The sequence below is a fragment of the Varanus komodoensis genome, unplaced genomic scaffold (genome assembly GCF_004798865.1).
Source record: "Varanus komodoensis strain SLA01 unplaced genomic scaffold, ASM479886v1 scaffold3, whole genome shotgun sequence".
Taxonomy (NCBI): domain Eukaryota; kingdom Metazoa; phylum Chordata; class Lepidosauria; order Squamata; family Varanidae; genus Varanus; species Varanus komodoensis.
The window spans coordinates 18,800,312-18,821,669 of record NW_025335761.1 but is presented as its reverse complement, the minus strand read 5'-3'; the positions used below and the strand labels follow the sequence as shown (position 1 = coordinate 18,821,669).

Sequence of the window (21,358 nt, the reverse complement as noted above, 5' to 3'; positions counted from 1 at the left end):
TTCCTCCTGCCCTGATTAGCTGTTAAAAAATGTCCCACATTCGGCTTCCTGGTTTCCTGGCAGATTTCAGTGACCACTGCTTAATGCGCTCTCATGTACAGTAAATGTGCTGCAGCCACTTCATTTTGCTTATGAAAGTTTAGTGAAAACAATGGAGGAACGAGGGAATTCCCTTTCCTTGTATTTGGAAGGAGTTTTCTTTCTCTGAGAGTGGGAAGGATATACTCTGCGTTCAACAGATCTGCTGTCATGTTTTAAAACTGCTGAGCATCATTAAACAATGTTTTTACTAGTAATAAATGAAAACTCAAGAGAAAACTCCACTGTGCTGTTCCAATTTGTAAGAGAATTTTGGTGAATGTGCTTGTTAAAACTGCCCTGCTGTTGCTGCTCCAACCTGATGCTTATGCTTGGTTATGAGTACTGAGCTGCTTCAACCTGTAAAATACAAATTCTGTGCTTTGCTTTCTGATTAACACCTAGTTTACTTCTGAGTAAAAATGAAGAAAGCTGAGACGTGTTTTCAGTATTTTGCTTTCCTTTACTTCTGAGTAAGTTTGGCTTACATCTGAGGGAATACATGGGGAGATCTGCGGTTTACTATGCCTTCTCTCTCTCTAATTCAAAAATTAATTTTAAAAATAAGTTTCCCATGGGGTGGTAATTCCCTGTATGGATCCCTATTAATCAATTTTAAACGTACTTCTCCTTCTTGTGATTTGTTTAACTTTACAAAAAGCTGCTTGGGGGCTTGAGTCTGGGTTCTTTATAGCCACTTAAAACATATCATGAATTATTTGCTCTGGTAGAATTACTTTCATCATCATCTTGTGCTATGCATTTATGAATTCAAATTTCATGTGCCCCCACTTTCTGTCCTATGGCTTCCTAACTGCTATTGCTTAAGAATGGTGTCTGTGTTTGCTCTGAGGACAGTGTTAGTATGATCATGATCACTATCACCTTGTTCCTGTACTGTGCATTCATGAATTTGAACTTCATGCAAGTCATTCTTGTGTTTTCAGGAGTATGCTCCATTTCAAGTGCTCCCTTTGCCTCTGCCTCTAGTACACATATTTTGCCTCACCAAGAAAAGTGGGCACCAGCTGCCACTGGTACATACATGGCATATTTACATACATGCTAAAACATGGTAAGAGTCACATTTCCAGGCAGGTGAACTACTAACCTTGGTAAGCCTTTGCCAAGTTCTTGTTTCTTCTTTGTTACCTGCTGAATGACCTGCTCCCAGTTTACATTTCTACGAGATACACTAATAATCTGCCGCAAGGTAGGCTTGAGCCCTGATTCCTTCTCAGTTTCACTCTTTCGATGGCCACTAATGTTTCGAATGCGCCTTGCACTATTGAGGTTGGGCTCAGGTAGATGTGAACCAGTTTTGTTCTTCAAACTCGTGCGCCATGTTAAGTCTCTTTGGAGAGAAGCTGGAAAGCCAAGTTTGCTCAATTCAGGAAGAAGAGGACCTGGAGAATGCCCTGGGATATCTTTCTGCAACTCATGATTTGAATGACCTCCACAGCCTTCCTCTTCAGGAGCATTTGTTTTGGTAGTAACTTCATCACCATCCTCTTCTAATGATGTCTTCAAGTGAGTAACTAAATTTTGTTGACCATTTGACTGACTGTCTAGAGAGTCCATTTGAAATTCAGAATATTTTTTGTTAGTATCTCTCAATTCTCCTAGACAGTTAACTTTTTTAGCTGTAGAAGCGTCAGGCTCAACAAGCTCACACAATGAACAAGCATTAGGAGTACCTTTGTTTCCTGCTATATCTCCACAGCTCTCATCTCTCAGTCCACCTATCTGGGTCTCACACATCTTCTGGATTTGGGCAGAATTCTCAATGCTCCATTCTTCATTTTCATCAGTCCAATTACCTCCAGAAGGGCTTGAATGGGAATTTTGAAAAGAACTGATACACTGGAATTCCTCTTTGGCCGTTTGTAGTAAATCTTCACTTAGGTTTTCATTGCTACTAAGGATATGTTTGATTCCTTTAAAACTGCTATAGTTATTATATTCATTGCTCAGTGTGGACGTCTTTGTGGAAGAATGATTAGCCTCTAAATTTGGTGAGCTTGGTTGGCTCTGACTGTCTCCAGAAGATGAGGAAAGCAGAAGTTGGACATGTTTCAACAGATTATTTGGGCTTCTTTTTTGAGATGGCTTTATATCTGGAATAGCTAGAAGTGGGGATTTCAGGGATGGCATCCTGTTACCTTTGTCTTCAGCTTGATCTGATTTTGTCTCACTGGTGCAGTTTGTTGGCCCTTTGCATGGGGCAGTTTTGCCGGATGACATTTTGTACTTAGAGGGTACAGAAGAGGTCTCTTCCAAGTTTTTCAGTTTTGGGTTGTTGTTTTTAGGATCTGTCCATTTTGGAGAGGGTGACAGAGGGGCACAATCTGTTTTTTCAGGCATCTTAGTTACACTTTCATCAGCCACTGACTGCTGTTCTAAAGCTTTCTGAGGAGGATAAGGAGCCCAGCGATTTATTTTTTCTCGGGAAGGGCTGCTATGCTTTCCACTGACTTTGGAGGATTTGCTATTTGGTTGCTCAGGAGCACCAAAATTTAGCAACCCATCAGAAGGCAGCTGATCACTAGTGAAATCCAATAAGCAATTAATGTCATTTTCATTAACAATGCCTGTATAAGATGTCACAGAGCCACTATCCTGCCATTGCCATGCGTACCTTTCTCCACTGTATTTATCCTGCATACTCTTGCTTTTCAGCCAGGAAGCATCCAGATTGTCTATTTGGGAACTACTGTTTGGAGCCCTGTTCCTTCCTAAGTTCCATCCACGTCCACTCTGTAGACCTGGTTTCCAGTTTCCCCCCACATGTTTGGACTGCCAATTAGAAAAGCCATTCTTTCCTTCGGAAAGCCAATTGGAACTTCTTCCCCTTCCACCATGATGCCAACCTGATGATCCTCGTCCAGCATTCTGATGCCAAGCACCTCCAGTATTCCCACAGCTATGATACCGATTTGGTGACACTCCGGGATTATTATGATGCCACCCAGGTCGTCCTCTTTGGCTGCTGAGATGCCTGTTCGTATTATTAGGATTCCTTGAAGAATGTGCAAATTTTTCTTGTCGGGGGTTTAAGAAGCCATCATTTTCCCATTTCCAGTCTCTCTGAGATGGTCCACAATGGTACCTTACTGATGAATCATAAGTGTCTCTGTCTTGGTAAGAGGTCCTTTCATCTTGCCGTCTTTGCAATCGTCTGTCTTCACTTTCTGTTTCATGGTTCACACGGCATACTTCACCTGCTCTATAAAAACAAAAGACAGCAAAGCAGCTATTCTCACTCATTCTCAGTAATTTAAAAAAACGCAACAATTTGGATTTGTCTAAACATTTCTTGGAATACAGAGGGCTTATGGTTTGCCACTTGTTTGCTCATCAAGGGGAAACACCAGTTTCTTCCAAGGGAGCTGCAGTATGCACTGCAAGGTGAACTTGACTTAGCCAGTCATTTATTCATTTATCTTATTTTTAAAATATATCATCTCCTCCCATCTTCTTCCTCAAGGGAAAACAAGCTGGTAGACATAACATATTCACTATGTATACCATCTCGCATGACTTGGAAAGCAAAAGAAGTTCCTACAGTTTCTTTTCCTAACCCTACACATGTCAGTTGAGCCTCCATTCCATTATATCTCTGCTGGCCATGGGTTGCCAGGTTACCTGTGAAGGTGAGAGGGATGGCTTCCAAACCACCCTAGAATCCTAGAACAAGCCATGGGTTGTGGTGTGGTTTGGAAGCCACTCCGCCCCCTCAAAAACATGGCAACCTGTAGTCAGAGCCAGTAATTAAGGACATGAGGTGGTGTGTGAGCAGCATATGTGGGGCAAGGAAAAATGAAACCACTACTTATTTTCCTTCCCTGATTGTGCAAGTCTGTCCAGAAAAACAAGGCAAATCTAATCTAATCCAATGAACCTTTGGTTCCCTCTAGATGGGCTGGAATGCAGCTCCCATCAGCTATCAAACTCATGCTCTTAATCATCTGAAGATCTCCAGGTTTGGGAACTCTAATGCAAATACAGCATAATTACATGGCACCCAGTTGTTAAATGAAACTAGAACTATTTGAAACTAGAATGAATGAAACTAACATTAAATTAAATGAAACTAGAATTATTATTAGCTCTGACAGGAGGCCTTCTCTGAGGCTCCTTAAGAATACAGAAACTCTCCCTCTGTTCTGCCTTTTAGCAATATTTATCAGAGAGGAAGAGAAATGTCATATACCTGCTCCTATCTCCAACCTACTGCACAATAGTTAATATGTTATTTAATCTTATTAAATTATTTTATTTAATAGTTAATCTGTTATTTCTCAATGTCTGAGAAAAACAATCAGATCTTCCAAAGATGCAACTTTAACATTTAAAGCACAATTTGTTCTGCAAAATAGATAGTGCAAATCATGCTTTGCAGGTTGAATTTCCCAAGTTGCAACTGGAAAAAAAGGCTTGCATGTGCCATGTATAATGTAATGTTCTAAGACTTCACAGCTAGAATCCTTTCAGTTTGCCAGTCTCCCAGTAGGCTGCCCACATGACCAGATTTATGTGGTCCCTGAAAAATAATACCTAGCAATTTTTATAATGGAATTTTGCAAAGAAAAATACTTTTCATAGGTAGAACATAGTCCTGCCAGTAACATTAAGTCAAATACCAGAACTTGATATTGTAAAAATCAAAGTCTATTTTGCTTTCTCCCTGTAAGCTACTGGAGACATAAGCGTAGGAAAATTTCACACTATGGCATCCAACTTCACAACCCCTGACCACAGGCATGCTTAAGGTTTCAAGTTCCATATCCCTTTTTAACTCAATCTCTCTAGGAGTTCCATAAATGGGCTTCAATGATTATTGAATCTGTAGATCATTGCAGCTTTCAAGGAGAAAAGAAAGTCGTAAGGGCAGATTAAACATTTTTTAGCATCAGTCAACATGACTAGGTTGCAGAATATGAAAATGTGCTGCCTTCTCTGGTGGGGTTCCAAAGAACCTTCCAAAGACCCTTTTCTCCCTGATAAGTTTGATTCTTCCAGGAGATTTTATAATCACATTCTAGATACTTTAAACATTGGGGTATAGAAAGGTTAGTTTATTCCAGCTAGATAAGATTAGTACTAATCAGAATGGATCATCTGTAACTTAACAATAGATCTGCTTATATCCAGAGACACAGCTGTGTAAATGGAAGATACTTTCACTATACCAGATCGGTGGGTTAGTTCACTGCAGCCTTACTCCCTCCATAAAATTGGGTCCAGAGGGCAAACAATCTTCCAGAGCAGTTTTGGGGGCAGCTGCACAGGTGCAAAGCAGGGTGATCAGTAATCTCCACTACAGAAGTGCCTCCTGCTAATGTAGTTGGATCTATATAAGCCATCTGAGACTTTTTTTTCATATAGGCCGGGGTAAAAATGTTTTAAATAAAATAAATTATATGTTTGTAATCTAAAGCCAAAATAGATTTTTACCCTTAAACCACCCACTACCAAACTTAACTGGACAAAAGCAATGAAAACTATACCACAGTTTTACATGCCACATGAAAAATGATGTGCAATTATGCAGAAAATCCTTTATGCATGCACTCTGCATAAAGTGCATATGTTAGATATAAAGTGGGCAAAGAATTAAATTCCAGTGCATTTTTAGACAACAGTGAATTCAAATAGATTTCTAGCTTCACTTGACAGATAAAACTGTAAGGAATAAGGGCAGTTTCACAGTTCTAGATTCCTTGTCATCATTCTGCCATTAAATAATTTCTATTAACTATTTTCTAAGCACACTTAGTTCAGAAATATAGTGCACTACCCCTACACTACATGCACATTCATTTCATTGGCTATAATAAAGTGGGCCATAAACACTATAGGTGCAGTGACCTACTGCAAAAGTTTATCCAAGTTTTGCCATGCGCGGTACGCATGTGCAATGTGAATAAGGAGGAAAGGAATCCCAAGAACCAATCTTAATACCCTTAAAGAACATAAGCATGCATGAGAAAACCACCTTTATCACATAGAGAATAGGAGTCCATATCAATCTACAATTATCTGTTCTGAAAACCTTATCCAAAAGGCCACATGCAAACTATCGGAGTTGGATACTAAAAATAGTAACTTATACAGCTCTGAGAAATCTCCCAGTTGTATGCAAACGCTAACAACACAGTCCACTCTTGGGAGTCTATTTTTCAATGTTCAAAGCACCTTTAAAAAGCTCCACATTACACATACCAGAGGAAAGTGGAGATACTTACCTGTTCTGTTCATTTCTTTGCTTGATTAATTGAATCAGTTCCTTGTCAAAGTATTCTTCATTAGCCTCTTCTTTCCCTTCCTCTGCATCATGAGCTTCAACCTTGTCTTTGTGCAGCTGGCTGGAAATGTGCTTAGCATATGCTGACAAGCCCACCACCATCACCCTACACACCTGGCACTCATGATTGCTGTCCCTGGGGAAAGATGGAGAAGGTGGACATTCAATTCTTCCCACAGGCATTGCAAAGAGTGTTGATCTTAAATTCAGTTTCCTCTGAACTTGAAAGTCTTCGGTTAGTTGTATACAAGACCTAGTGATTTGTGGCGTTGTTTTTAAAAAGCCCCAGAAATTTATATGCCTTTTTCCTTTTATAGTACTAGCTGATTTTAAAGATTTCTTGGTGACTTGCAGATTTTTTTCCAACAATCAAGAGGTAAAAGACTTGAGAATGATCAGTGTCAGCTGGGATTCTTCTTGGATTGTTGTACTCAAAATCATCTCAGAGGAAACATAGCAGAGTAGGTGGTGGCTGAGTGGAGGGCTTGCAGAGCTAGCAGAAGCTGCTCTGAAGCACCTCCACGGTGCCAGCTGCACTGGGAAAACCCAGTGATGGATTCTAGATTTAAGCTCTGTCTCAGCTGTCCCCCAGTGAAAGTCAGCAGAGAGGAGGGGAGAGAACAGTTCTGCAGCCAATCCTAACACAGTGAAACCTAAACTGGGACAGCTGGCACAGTGGCCTGGAATTCAAAGACTCCACACCACAGCAAATGAAGGGAGGGAGCCTCTAGTTCACTGTACTTAACTGGCATCTTCTGAACCAAATAAAGTCCACTCTCTGTTTTGCAAGGATTATTTGAAAGGCATAAAATTGTTTCAGCTGGAGGAAGCTGACAACTGTGTCAGACAAGTGGCCATAGTATGGGTTTCAGTGACCGTTGCCAAAAAGAAAAAAAATGCTGGCAACATTTTGCTTCCAGAGTTGTACTTTCAAGTAAAAAGACAAAGAGACTGCAATCCTCACAGTGCTTAGATCAATCTACACATAGAGATAAAAATTCATTTGGGAGAAGAGTGACAGCAAATACCAATATTATGATATGTTCTACAATACTGTTCCCAACTTGAACTACAGCTCTGATCATCCCCAGATTGGGGATTTCAGAAGGCTGTTTTATAATTCTTTTGTTTTTTTCAAGACACACAGGCTTCACTGTAGGTTCCAGGGTATAATTCCATAGATTCGTAATGTATATAAGTACAAACAAGGGAAAAAGAGAGAGAGCAAAATCTGTTTGGGCACAATGATCTCTCCTCCAAACCATCTCAAGAAAAGGTGAAAAAAGAATTTGCATTTAGTATGCCTGATATTAAAATAACAGGTCTAAATTAGTGAAAATTTGTTCAAAACTTAAGTGTTCGGCCCAGAAATAACTTTTCTTTTCCCAAATATTGTCCACAAATTCAAACTTTCTGCAACTTGCTGTTGGGGACTTACTGTACTAAGTATTTTTATTTAAAACCCTTTCATTATTTATTAAAGGAAAAGCAAACAGAGTTTAGGTATTTTACTTTACTTTAAAGTTTCATGTTATGTGTGTGTCAGCACAGCTGTGAAACCACTTGCCAAGAATATTCTTTAATGAAGTGATAGAAGTTCCCATCTCATGGGTCACAACCATCTTCACTATTCTGTCAAGAATTTCCTTCAAAGGAAATGGAGGCCTAGGAATCTTTGTCCACCTCTGCCATTTTTAAAAGTGTGGCAGACAAATCCTTCACCCACTCACATGATGTTAAACTAACAGCCTTCTACATACTTTACTGAGACCAGCTGATTGTTAAATAAAGCATTCAGCTTCTCTAAAAGGCTCTCAAATGAAGAAGCAGTGTAATTTCAGCTTACACCTATATAATTACAAATAGTGGGATATGAAAAAGCTAACCTAGGCTTGTAAGCCCAAGAGGACCTTGGACTTGTATTCAACAGCAGTCTCCCAACCCCAGTAACCATCAAACTAGATCTGAGATAGAAGGGGTCTCCAAGAGCAGTTTATAATATGGCATAAGGATTTAGTGTTCAAAGTTTTTTTTAATTAAAAATTCCATTAAAATTCAACTCCCACATCTGTGCCCTTTGATGCAAAGAAGCTTCAGACATGTGGGAGCTCTAACATGTGCACTGTGTTCTTTGGCTTCAGTTGGCATGCCCAGATGCCTTGGCTTAAGAATCCACTTTTGTTCTGCAACGCACAGCTGCCAGCAATAGGGCTAAAACTCTCAAACTGCTACAGAGGCATACAAGCCTTAGAAGACACTTGCTTCCTATTTGAAGGAAGTTGTTCCTAGTAAAAAGATACCAACACTTGCCTGATGACAGGCATGTCACCACCCTGTTGAGTAACTGAGGATGTACCTTTGAATTTTACCTGAGAATTCTTGATACCTTTTGTTTTGCATGCTATACTACTGTACAGTTAGCTAGGTGTAAAATCAAACAAGGAACACACCAAACCTTCTGTTCAGTTCCCAGAACCAAACTTGTGTTCTCTTTGTTTTAAGCTATCCTACGTCTGGTTTCTGAGCCATCAGGTGCTTTGTTCCCTTCGTTTCAAACTCTGTTTTGCACAAGCACTATTTGTTGTGTTGTCTGAAATGGGATGGAATGGTTTGTTGGAGGGAGAAGCAACCATCTAATAACTCATGGGCTGTTGTTGAGAGTTATTTGAGAGTTATTCCCCACTCAAACACATCATGCTTCCTGGATTTAGATGATATGACAAGTCACACTCTTATGGGTAATTAGGCTTATGATGCACGGCACATACAGTTCAGCCTGTATCTGCCTTGGAGTGTGCACTTTAGTGAGTGCACAACACACAGATCTGCTTGTACACACCATGGCTTACTGGATATTATCTGTGTGAACATGTCAGTTTGAATGAGATGCATGGCAGCACAATGGCACCACTGCACCCAAGGCAAAATTGTAGAACTTAGTCAAAATTTTAAATAATTATGTTAAAGTTTCAGAAACTCGAAAAAAGATCTGTTCCCCATGGCTTAGTCTGTGAATAATTATTACTTTAGGTAACATTGACAATGGATTAGCAGAGCACATGCTTAAGTGAGCAAAATATTCACTCCCTGTATAGGGAATCTTAGTATAGCACACAGGCTTCCCAGCTATCTCCAACTGCCCTCCACTCCCCATATGAGGAGTAGAGTCCCTTGCTTCTATGGATGTCACACATATCCAAATAACTCCAGGAGAAGTTAATTGATTCTAGATTTAGATGAAAGGAGGCTCCAAGACAGGGAACAGGAAGAGCCCATGGACACATGTTGCATGCAACATAAAAAGTAGACCTGCCGCAAGTATAAGCACTGCACCCACTGATATAAATGGAAAATATTCACAACTGTCCAAGTCTGAATATTAATCAAGAGAGGAGTAATCAGAGAAGAACACAAGGGAAATCTGAGTGCAAAAATACAATTGAAAAGATTCCTGATGCTGCAGTGTGTAGTAGATATGATATCTAGACAGACAGCAACCACAGCAAACCAGAAAAAATGCTGCTTTCTTATGTGATGTTGTAAAACTTTGTTTAAAATTATTACTCTAAAAATTAACTGAAATACATAAGCTCAAGTTACAGGCTAAAGTTAATGCTGATGACACTCCTAGTATCAGAGCAACCAGCTCTCAGCTGTTCAACAGTGGAACAGATGGATTCTTACTGCCAAGAACAAGGTCAATGTGCAGTAAATATCAGTTTTAAGAGTAAGCAAAGATGCTCCACCTGTATCCAAAAAGAGCCGAAGTGTAAATGTTTCCTTTTCTCTTTTTTTGATCACTTGGCACTACACACCTTAAAGCATTTTAAAATGGTAAACAAAGATAAAGTCTTTCTTGGTTGTCCTCCATAGTACCTTTCCCAATCAGGTACTTTCTGGATGACCTGGACCACAATTCCTGCCAAATACAGCCCCTGCCATCATGACCAAATATTCAGGAATAATGGGAGTTGTAACACAAACATCCTCTGGCAATTGAGCACATGCACATGTGTGCATACAGCACTCACTACTCCAGTTTGGAACACTAAAAATTCAAGTTTAAGCCTCTTCATCCACAATGTTTGCTTGTTTATTTAGTGTTCTGCCTTTATGCCAAACAAAGGCACTCAAGGCAAAGAGTGAGGCATCTTTATGAAGTTCACAAATATGCCATGATGGAGGACCAGATGCACAGCACCTTTAAATATGGGACTATTTTTTGTTTTTAGTTTTGGTATTGTAATAACAGATCCATTATGACCCATGTACCAACCATTTTCCAATCCATGCCTAGCTGTCAATGCTAAACAAACACATACCAGAGGTCAGTTTTGATCCACTGACCTTTGTGTCAGGAAGCACTACTGTGTTCAGACCATGACAGAGATCATAACTGACCTAAGCCTTCAACAAACCCAATGGTTTGCCCATATAGCTAACCTGTAGCTTGTTCCCCTATGCAGGGTTTATCTGATGTATGACTGAACACACTGTGTTTGTTTTCTTGATCCCTAGGTTGTTTGTTTCACTCCTCCTTCACCCACCCCTCCCTGCATTCCAAATGCCTTTATGGTGCTATAGGAGATGGTTGGATTTTTGGACTGCTCTTGAGTGATGACTCCGCAGCCCGGCAAAGCACCTGTGATTCAGGGATTGCATGCAATGACATTCCATGGCTTAAATAACCCAGAATTCACATCCAACAACAAACCATGGGTTCACTTTCTGGGTTCTTTGTGGTTAATGAATCATGGTCACAATCTCATATCACAACAACCCAGAATTCAAGAACCCATATCATGGAAAAGGATTATGCACAAACTAGGTCAATACTTCATCCATTGATCCAGAACTGACTGAAAAATTAAAAGAACTAATACTAGTCACATCTTTCCCTCACCCAAATGCAACTATCTTGAAAGCTGCCATTTTTAACACCTGTATACTGCTTTGACCACCTGTGTATCCACATGCAAAATATGCATATTGATACATTTGAAGTCAAGCCCTACATAACTATAGGTAAGATAACTGATTAACACAGACTCCAAGGCTTCAGGACAGTATCTGGAACAAACTGAGTACACTGGAACAAACTGAGTACAATTAATATTCCCCAACCCTTCAGTTTGCATGTGAACTTAAAGCACTATGAAAATGTAATTAAGTGAAAACTTAGGAAACATTTTTAAATAGTACCAATATAACTACAGTTAAAGCTAGTTCATTTCACAAAAAATGAGTTTTCCAAAACACTGCATCAAGCTATAGATCATACACTGAGAAGCATACCTCCCCTTAAGATTTTCAAGTTCTCGGTGGTGAAGCATACTTCTCATATGCTCATCCATCTCCTAAAAACAGGAAAAATTATATGATAAGCTATAAATACCTAGAAAGCAGAGTATTATTAAGTAGTCCTCATCTACATATCAATTTCCCCATTGCCAGATGATGGACCTCCACCCAAAGTATCTTTTCCATTCCTTTCTTCCATGGTGAAGACTACCTGTAAGTGGTTGTTACTGTTTTTAGAATATCAAGTCACGTTTATGGAAAGGTATTCAAAAGAGGAGAAACAATGTTTTAAATATATTAGCAAAGAACTCCACTTATGCTATATAGAAGGCACCTGTAAATATGTTGTGCGACACAGCAAATGAAATGTATAAAGTATGTAATTTGTTTTATAAAGTATTGGAGTGTATAATCTACTTTATAAATTAAAGTAATGGTATTTCAGTAGTAGAAAGGTACTCTTTTCTGACTTGTATGTGGATACAAAAAGGTTTGAATATGTCCAACCATTTTTTTCTCTTTATCTTGCTTTATATAACTGTACTTAAGTCTTCTTTCAGCTCTTCTTCTCACCAGTAAAATGTACACTATCAGTTCAGTCACACTAAGTGACTTCAAAAATGCAGAGTGCTAACAATGGCTGGAGAATGAATGTTGTTACAATTTATATTAAACTACAGTATAGTATGCATTCTGGACAGAAAGCATGGCCAGACTACGTAACACAGTTCTGAGAAACCTGTCTTTCTATCAAGGGGAGGAAGCACTTCCAACTGAAGAGAAAATAAAGTATTTAAAAGACACCCTTCCCCTGGCCCATCTCTGCCTTTTTACCCTCAAAATTCCTTAATGGCTAAGATCTTGATCTAACTTGTACAAACACATTTCATATAATACTATTTTCCTCTGATGCTTTGCATGATGAAGAACATCTAAAGTACCATTCATAATTTGCTTTATCTACTCCAGCAAACACACCAAAATACTTGTTGTATGTATTTCTTACCAAGCATCAAGAACAAATAACACGTACTAGTATTTTAAAAAGGGTTTTTTCTTTGCTGCTACTTTCCAGGGTTTTTGTTTTGTTTTGTTTTCAAGACAGACACATATTTGATTTTATATATACCCATGCTAATTTGCACATTACATGGCCAGGTTTGCACATTACTACAACGTAGGATTTTTTCTTAAAGGCCTATTTTTAAATAACAAAACTTCTTTAAACAAATGGAACTCACTGCTAGTGCCATAGGAATAAAGTGCTTTCTAAAGCAATCCCAGAAATAAGCCAAACTGCTTGCCTCTATTAGGGGGCAGGTCAGAGGAGTTCACAGAAGGAGCTCTACTGACCTGTCCTGTTCTAGAACTTAAGCCTTCTGGCTAATTCCAGGGCTGCTTTAAGAAGAGCTGGAATTCTGTTGTACCAGCAGAGGCATCTGCGCAGCCTTGGATACTGAATGTTTTTCTTGGGATTGTCTTAAAATTTCAGTTTACCTTTTTTGAGCTGTATATGATGTGGCATAATATACATTTTCGTTCTCGGACCATAATGAACTACGAAGATCTTATCCTACCCCTAAAAAGTAAGAAAAGATTATTAATATTTCATCAACTTTGGTTTTCTTCCTATAGAAAATGAAGAATCATGTAGCATACCAATTTATTTCTGCTCTTTGATTCATATCTTCAGCTTACTTTAACGCATTTTTATAGCAACCTAAGTGCTATTCATCTCCAATAAAGCATTAAGTAAAGATTCTGAGCAGCAATGAAAGCACACCAGACTTCTGATCTTAACAGACACATACAAAAAAGCAACATGTTTATCTAGTCAAAGTCTCCTTCCCTCAATAACCACTGGAGAGTGAACTGTCAAAGTAGCAGCACAGGGCTTTGCAAGGTAGGATACAGGTGTTACAAGGCAGAGTTTAAGAGTATTACCTGTGAGCGACACTTCCCTGATCTGTCTTCAGCTGTTGATAGGGTTTCATAAGTTAATCACTACCGATTATTCGTAATATGTAAATAATAATGCTGGCCTAATGTACAACCTTATTTCAAGCACTGAGATGATGGGCATGACATGTCAACACTAAATACAGAGGGTGCCAAAAAATGTATACACATTTTAAAAAGGGAGGAAATGGTTTTAAAAATTGTTGCATGGTGACGCTAGCATTCATGTGATTAACCCCATCTTTTGAGTGAATGTCATACTGCATATTACTACCATGATTCAATTCAACTTTGAAAAGCAATACATAGGTAACATCTCTTAAAATGTGTATACATTTTTGGCACCCCCTGTATTTATGTAGTGTTCTTCCACAGTATTGCTAAAACAGGAGATCTTACTGGACCTTGTGTTGTCTACCCCCAAGCAAGTGGTAACAGTCAACCCCATATTCTGTTGCAGTGTAACAGAAGGGTTTTCCTCAATCACAATATCCAAATGTGTTGGATTACAACTCTTACCAATGCTAGGCAGCATGACCAATGGACAGGAATTCAGAGGTTTGTAGTCCAAAACATGCAGAGGAGAAGGCTGTGATGAAGAATAGAATTGGGTGCTTAAATCTGAGAACTAGTAGACTCTTGTCCTGTTTTGCTAGGAACTGTTACTATCTGTGAACAATAATAATCATTGCCCACATAATGCACTGCCCCTTCTATTTCGGAGGGTTGGCCACAATAAATGACAAAATATGGCTCAGGGAAAGCTGTCCAATTCCTTAGCAAACCTAATCCTTCTGCAATCTAAAATACAATACAACCAGTATTGCCTGATTTTTAATATACTGAAACATCTGTCAACATATTAAAGGACACGGATAATAAGAATATAAAATACACTTAATCTGGGATACAAGGTCTGTTCAATAGCTAATAGGTTAACAGATCCATTACAGAATGAACTATTACTGAAATGCATATACATATTTTTACATCTCTTACACATAATAGCATTTTCATATGCTTCCTGACAGTTACATATAGAAACTGAAAAAGGATTAAGTGATAGGAAGTGATATTCTTTAAATAGAAAAAAACAGATGTATATACAGAATCTAAGACCTACAGCTCTTAGGAAGAGATTTATTTACTATCAACAAGCTACTCAATTAAATTCTGATCACAGCCATACTCTTTTCACTGGGGAGACGTTACTAGGAAATGGCTTTCATGTTAGGCAGAAAATGTTTTAAGTATGTATTCTGGGAACTGTTTCATAGCTATAGTATAACTATCACGACTCCAAAAGGAACAAAATGCTATTCAGTATCACTGTAGTTAGGCAGCAAAATTATAAGCATTCCTTTAAATTTTGAAGATTATTTTAATGTGAAGAGGAACATCCAAGTATTCTTAAAAGCAGAAGTGCTAATCTTTATACGGAATACTGTGGATTTACTTGTGGGCCATGATATGTTCTACACTTCCAATAGTCCATGCCAGAATCACTTTGTAGTTAATGAATTAATGCTCTTCATATGTTTAGGATATTGCTTAAAATTGGCTTAGCATTTCTGGAATTCACCAGACTGCAGGGAAGTGAAATGTTTAAAAGAGACAAGGTCACTGGAGTATGCCTGACATTTAGCATCAGTTAACATGGTACATTAAAGTGACTTTTACCAAGCGACTCTAAAATTACACCTGCTTTGGCAAATTAGAATATGAGAGTAACTAGGCATGATCACAAGAAGAGTTTACAGCTTAGGTCAAGCACCCAATCAACTGCGGCCACTTACAAGAGAGGGCTAAAAATATTGCCTGAATGCAGCTACTATTGGCTGCTACTATGAAAGGCAGGAACAAGTTTCTTTTTGTACAGGGGACTACTCAGACTTCACTCCAAAAAGCAAAAGAGTTCTGCAATAAGGTTCCAAGCTCTTGCATAGTTAGCCTTCCAAAACAAATAATGCATGTCTGTAAGTTAACTATACAACCAGGCTTCCCTAGAGGCAACTATTTTCCCCACCACCACCACCACCACTCCAAGGGCAGATAAAATAAGCAGAAGAAACAAAGAACACATACACTCATTATGTGCTGCCAAAAGAGATAGGTACCATGGGTCTTGATACAAACAGGAACCCATGGTTCATGGGCACCAAAGCACTGACTGGAAGGCAAAAGACTCCTGGTCCAATAAAGAGACAAAAATACAGGCAGGATGTATTCCTTTGCGATTCCTTTTTCTCCCTAAGGTGCTCTGTTAAAGAATGTAAGCGGCTAGGGCATCCTTGTTCTACTTGACAGACAGATGTCCCTGCCCAGCCCAGCCCATTGACTGGTAACTATAACATTTCACCAGAAAGGGCCTGGTAATGGATGAATTAATGGGCTGGACAAATCAAGAGCCTATTAGGCCACTGGAGCAGCACTGGGACAGAAGATAGACTGGTTCAGAAGAAGGCAAACACAAGTGGCAAGAGTGAAGGCTGGTGCCAGGAGCCTGGGAGAGGATGGGTTTTCATTTCCCTGAGGTGCAAAGAAAAAGGGAGATTCTAACCCCAACGCTGGTGGCTAGGTTATGGGGCAAACAGGTAAGTGAGCATGGAGGGATTCCCAGTAGATCCAGGCCTAAATTGCTGTACTTCCTTCCTGTTTACAGCTTCACGAAGATACTTTGAAGGTCAGCCTAAATGATGATTCAAAGACTCCCGCAAAAAGACTCCCAAATATTTCATGGGTTACCCTCTTCCCAACAATACAGTTAATGAATGTGAATAAAGAACCCTACTTATTTTTAAGTAAGGGACCCTTCCCATGCCCAGCTGACAGAGATGTGCATGCGCATGACCCCACTTTCTCCTCAGTGCATGAGGGGTTATGCTGAACATTCAGAGTTAAGGAACCTCAGGCCCAGTAGTCAAATCGGGTCCTTCCAAGTTCTCCATATGTCCATGCCCTTCAACCGCCTATCAATTGATGGTTTCCCAGGTTTTGAGCAGGCTTTTAGTTACTGGCAGTAAGAACTTTAAGGTAAAAATGTGTGGTTAGTTTTGTTCTTTTGCCTCTGACCCATTTTGCCCCTGACCCCACTCCCTTTGCCTTTCAGCTCCATCAACCACTGGAGTGCAAGTGCTGCTTTGAGATGGAATTGAGCCCTCAGGCTAAATGAGGTTTCCCACCATTGTTGTAGTTAATACACATTTGCTTGGATTATTCATGCAATAATTTAAAAAAACCTCAGTTCAGAAGATTTTTTTTCTAACAGTAAAGATTTCTCATTACTGTTAGAAAACATATTCACAGATTCATACCTAAGTGTACCACTGAGTCAAAGGATCTATTTATTTATTTCCTTTATCTCCCAATTCCCAAAGTTCTTTGGGAACTGAAATGATATAGCACTACATTAAACATACTGAGAAAGACTTTGTCAATAGTAGGAGCTCCCAGCAATGCTGTACGCAAACAGAATCTTTATATATGCATATAAACTCTGATCAAAATTATTGTTCTCAGGATTTACATTTTTACTTATTTTTTATTTATTCTTACATTTCTAGACCACCTTTAATTCTTGAGGCAATAAACTAATTACAGGAAAAGGGCAGCATGGAAACTGAAATCAGAATGGTATTGTCTGGAAAGAAAATTTTATAGAAGAAAACATTACAATTCTCAGTAGGCCATAATGTCTTGTTCTATAGCACTGCATAAAACCAAAACTGACTCATTCCATAGGACCCATCTCCAATGTAAAGAACTGCAAAGAGCCATCTGTCCTTCCTGATGCCACAGAACAACACCAACTGAGGAGCCATCACCCAACAAGCAGGATGGTTTGGAAAGTCCCATCCACTATGACCACCTCCTCTACAGATTTGCTATAGCCACTCCAAAAATAAATCATGCCACATCACAGGAAGTCCTTCCAACACTCAAATCTGCCAGAGACCCCAAAGTCTTGTATGCTTGGATGCTGAGAAAAATAGACTTGATTTTCAAAGACACAAGTTTGGCTGCACAGCAGAGATATGAAAGTACTCCTATTTTATAAGGCATAGGGCTATCCAGAAATGGTATTTTGATCACAAGTATCCGCTTTCTAGTGGATGGTTTTCTAGTTCATGAGCCCACCTAGGCTAATTATTGGAGGCAGTTGCAGAGGTCATCTAATAGGGAGTACTGCACTTTGTTGAATATTCTGTTGTGCAATGCTAGTTTGGGAAACACTTTCCAACTTGATCTCAAGGAAAGCTCAATTCAGTAGATGCTTTCTTGCAGAAGGGCCATATTCCATTAGTATCCAGATAAGCATGTGGCCATTCTAATTTCCTTTCATAGAGGAACAAAGATCAAAGAGAGAAAAGCCTGCAAGGAAGCAAGTTATTTACTGAAGTTTGATGAAAAGAAAGGTTAACTTCGAAATTTTGCAAAGGTTCTACTGATGACAGCAGATACAACTTCTGTTCCACAACTGGAGCATGACTGGGTTGATGGAACAAGATCTCTTATGGGCCTTTCTGTGAGATACCTAGGGCTAGCTACTTTCTAAACTTGAGCCAGACCGAAAGCAAGTAGGAGGGTGCATGGCTGACCTAGAATATTTAGAGGGGGGAAGCTGGATTTCCAGAAATGCAAATAAAAGGACAAATATTTGAATTTGTTACTTCTAAGCAAGTTTTAATGAAAATGTGTTATGGAGGTATTAAACATAGGTGCTTGTCACACTAATTAATTTTAATAGGCATTCAAAAGAGCCTGGTTAGCAAACCAACCTACATCAGTCCCTCAAAGTGCTGCCTTTATAAGTGGCAACAAGCTGTGAACTATCCTCTCACCTGATACATGTTCTTCCAGAGCACAAAACAGAAGCACTGATGACATGGAAAAACCTGCACTGTTGCTGGCCGTTCTGTACCTATGCTGCAAGAATGGGATTTTCCATCTTCTTGGTCGGCAAGACAAGGAAGTACTCCTGAAGAAAAGAGTCCTACAGTAGAGAACACCAAGCTAAAAGCAATACATAGTGATGAAGAAAATAAGATGACCTACCCTAGCTGAGAATACATTCTCTCAAGGTAGTAATAACCATTTAAGATACTGAGTCTTTCATCATTAATGCATAATGTGGTATATGAAGAACTTATATTAAGCAAAAGCATACATTATATTTGTATATTAAAATATAAATTATATATTTTATAATCTCAAAATACTATCAGGCCTACTAAGCAGAGATTCATCAAAAGATACATAATATGGAAAGCTTAGAAACATTTTAGAAAGGTTATGTGGTAGCTGTCACTTAATGGACTTTGCATTACATTCATGTATGAAGGCAAGTAATTATTTTGCTAGGACATATGTTTGTTTTCTTTTAAATAAACTAGAAGTGCTATAAAATATTTAGGTAATTGCATTACTTTTAAACCTACAATTACTGAACTCAAGAACGTGGAGAGGGTATCTGAAGTGGTGAGGGTCATCACCTGTGCATTCAACCTTTGCCCATCTTGGCTGATTAAATCAGCCAAGGTTGGACTGATGCCATGGCTAAGGCAAATGATTAATGCCTCTTTGAAGAAAGGGATTGTTCCTTCTTGTTTAAAAATAATAAATGAATGAATGAATAACTTTTATTAAAGGATCTTTCTATAGGCCAGTATCAAATGACTAAGGTGACTGGAAAGGTGCTGCTGCAATTCTAGATGCATTTGGATGAAACCGATTATCTTGGACGCCTTTCAGTCTGTTTTTTCCCCCTGGAATATCAGAATTTAGTCACCCAGACTATGCCAGGAACTAGAGGGAGAACATATGACTCTACTCATTCTCTTCTATCGCCTAATGTCTTTTGACACCATTGAGCAGGTTATCCTTCTGGACCATCTGGTAGGACTGATCCCTGAGAGATGCTGTTTTGCAATGGTTCTGGTCCTTTCTGTTGAGCAATGTCTAGGATATAGTGTTGGGGTATTAGTATTCAATTCCATGAGCCCTGGTCTTTAGTGTTCCACAGGATTATATCCTGTCTTGCATGTTATTTGATCTTTACATTGAACTGCTGCAAGAGATCATTCAGAACTATGGAGTAAGGTGCCACCAACATACTGATGGCACCTAGTTCTGTTACTCTTTGACAGCTAAGCCCAAGGAAGCAGCTCAGTCTGTGAACATTGCCTACATCCAATAATGGAAATGAATGAGGGTGAACAAGCTGAGGTTAAACTCAAAACAAAATTGAAGTATTATTGGGCAGTAGAAAGCCTGACTTGAGGATTGGCATTCTACCTGTTCTGGAAAGGTGGCACTTCACCTGAAGGATCAGGTCTGTATCTTGGAAATGCTCCTTGAACCTTTGCTGTCCCTGGATTTTCAGGTGGCAAAGTGTTTGCTGCATTATTCTTGATGCATCAGTTTATTTATTAGATTTATATCCCACCTTTGACACCCAAGCCCACCTAGTCCTTACAATGAACTCAGAGTAGCTTACATAATTGTCCCCCTCCTTTTCTCATTCTTATCCCTGCAACAACAACCCTTGGAGGTAGATTGGGCTGAGAGTCTGTGACTGGTCCAAAATCACTCAGTTGGCTCCATGGCTGAGTGAGAACTAGAACCCAGATTGTCTAAGTCCTAGCCCTGTGCTCTTAATCACTACATCGCACTGGCTTCCTAGTGTCATTCTTTCCAAATCAGTCTGACTGGGTAACAGTTATCCATGGATCATACATCTTGTATAATCTACTACAATACGCTGTATGTGGGGGTAACCGCTAAAAGAGTGTACAGAATCTTCAGTCAAGGAAACCTACAGCAGCTAGGCTGTTAACTGGTACACAGTAACAGAATCATATTAGATTAACCCGAAAAACCTAGATTGGCTGCCATTTGCTTTCCTAGGTAAAAGCATGGTATTGGTTTTAACTTTTAGTGTCCTGAATAGCTTAGATCTGGCTATGTGACCAGACATTAAGGAGACTGTCTTTTTTTAAAACTTTTCTAGACCGTCCTTTACCATGACCTTGGGATAGTTTAACAATAAGACAATATAAAATAAAACACAGCATCCCAATAAAATTTCCAACCAGCAATAAAAACCCAATTAAAACAAACAAATCTTAAAACATTGGGAAAATGAAAAGGTTTTAGCCTGGTGCTGAAAAGAATACAGTGATGGCACCAGGCAAACCTCTCTGGGGAGCGAATTCCACAATCATGGTGCCTCCACAGAGAAGGCCCTTCTCCAGGTAGTCACCCTGCTAATCTCCTTCAAGGAGGGCTCCCCAAGAAGAGCCTCTGCCCCAGATCTTAAGGGGCAGGCAGGCACATATGGAAGGAGATGCTCCTTCAGGTAACCAGGCCCTAAACCATTTAGGGCTATATAAGTCATCACCAGCATCTTAAATTGGACCTTAAATTGGACTTCAACTGGTAGCCAGCATAGGTGGTAAAGGACCAGCGTTATGTGTTCATACCTGCTGGTCCCTGTTAACAACCTGGTAGCTCTGTGCTGGACCAGTTGAAGTATTCGGGCCATCTTCAAGGGCAGCACCACGTAGAGCACGCTACAGTAGACCAGTTGGGAAGTTACCTGCACATGGGTCACTACTGCCAGGCACTGCCCATCCAGATAGGGGTGTAGTTGATAAATCACCTGAAACTGAAGGAAAGAACTCCTTGCCACAGCCGCCACCTGGGATTCCAGGG

General features: G+C 39.4%; 1 protein-coding gene across 6 annotated transcripts in view; it reads right to left on the bottom strand.

Moving 5' to 3' along the window:
- ZNF106 (zinc finger protein 106) overlaps window positions 1-21,358 on the bottom strand; it is a 50,803-nt gene that overhangs the window by 27,694 nt on the left and 1,751 nt on the right. For 2 of the 6 annotated variants that reach the window (XM_044437003.1, XM_044437001.1), the window contains exons 2-5: window positions 13,184-13,265; window positions 11,681-11,742; window positions 6,327-6,521; window positions 1,190-3,304 (exon numbers count right to left, since the gene is read on the bottom strand). In XM_044437003.1, the coding sequence (XP_044292938.1) occupies window positions 1,190-3,304; window positions 6,327-6,521; window positions 11,681-11,742; window positions 13,184-13,237 (2,426 nt within the window). In that variant the 5' untranslated portion in view covers window positions 13,238-13,265. Of the gene's footprint in view, window positions 1-1,189; window positions 3,305-6,326; window positions 6,522-11,680; window positions 11,743-13,183; window positions 13,266-14,164; window positions 14,184-18,486; window positions 20,170-21,358 lie in introns of those variants that run through there. The other 4 variants (XR_006415404.1, XM_044436999.1, XM_044437002.1 and 1 more) reach the window with 4 other exon arrangements.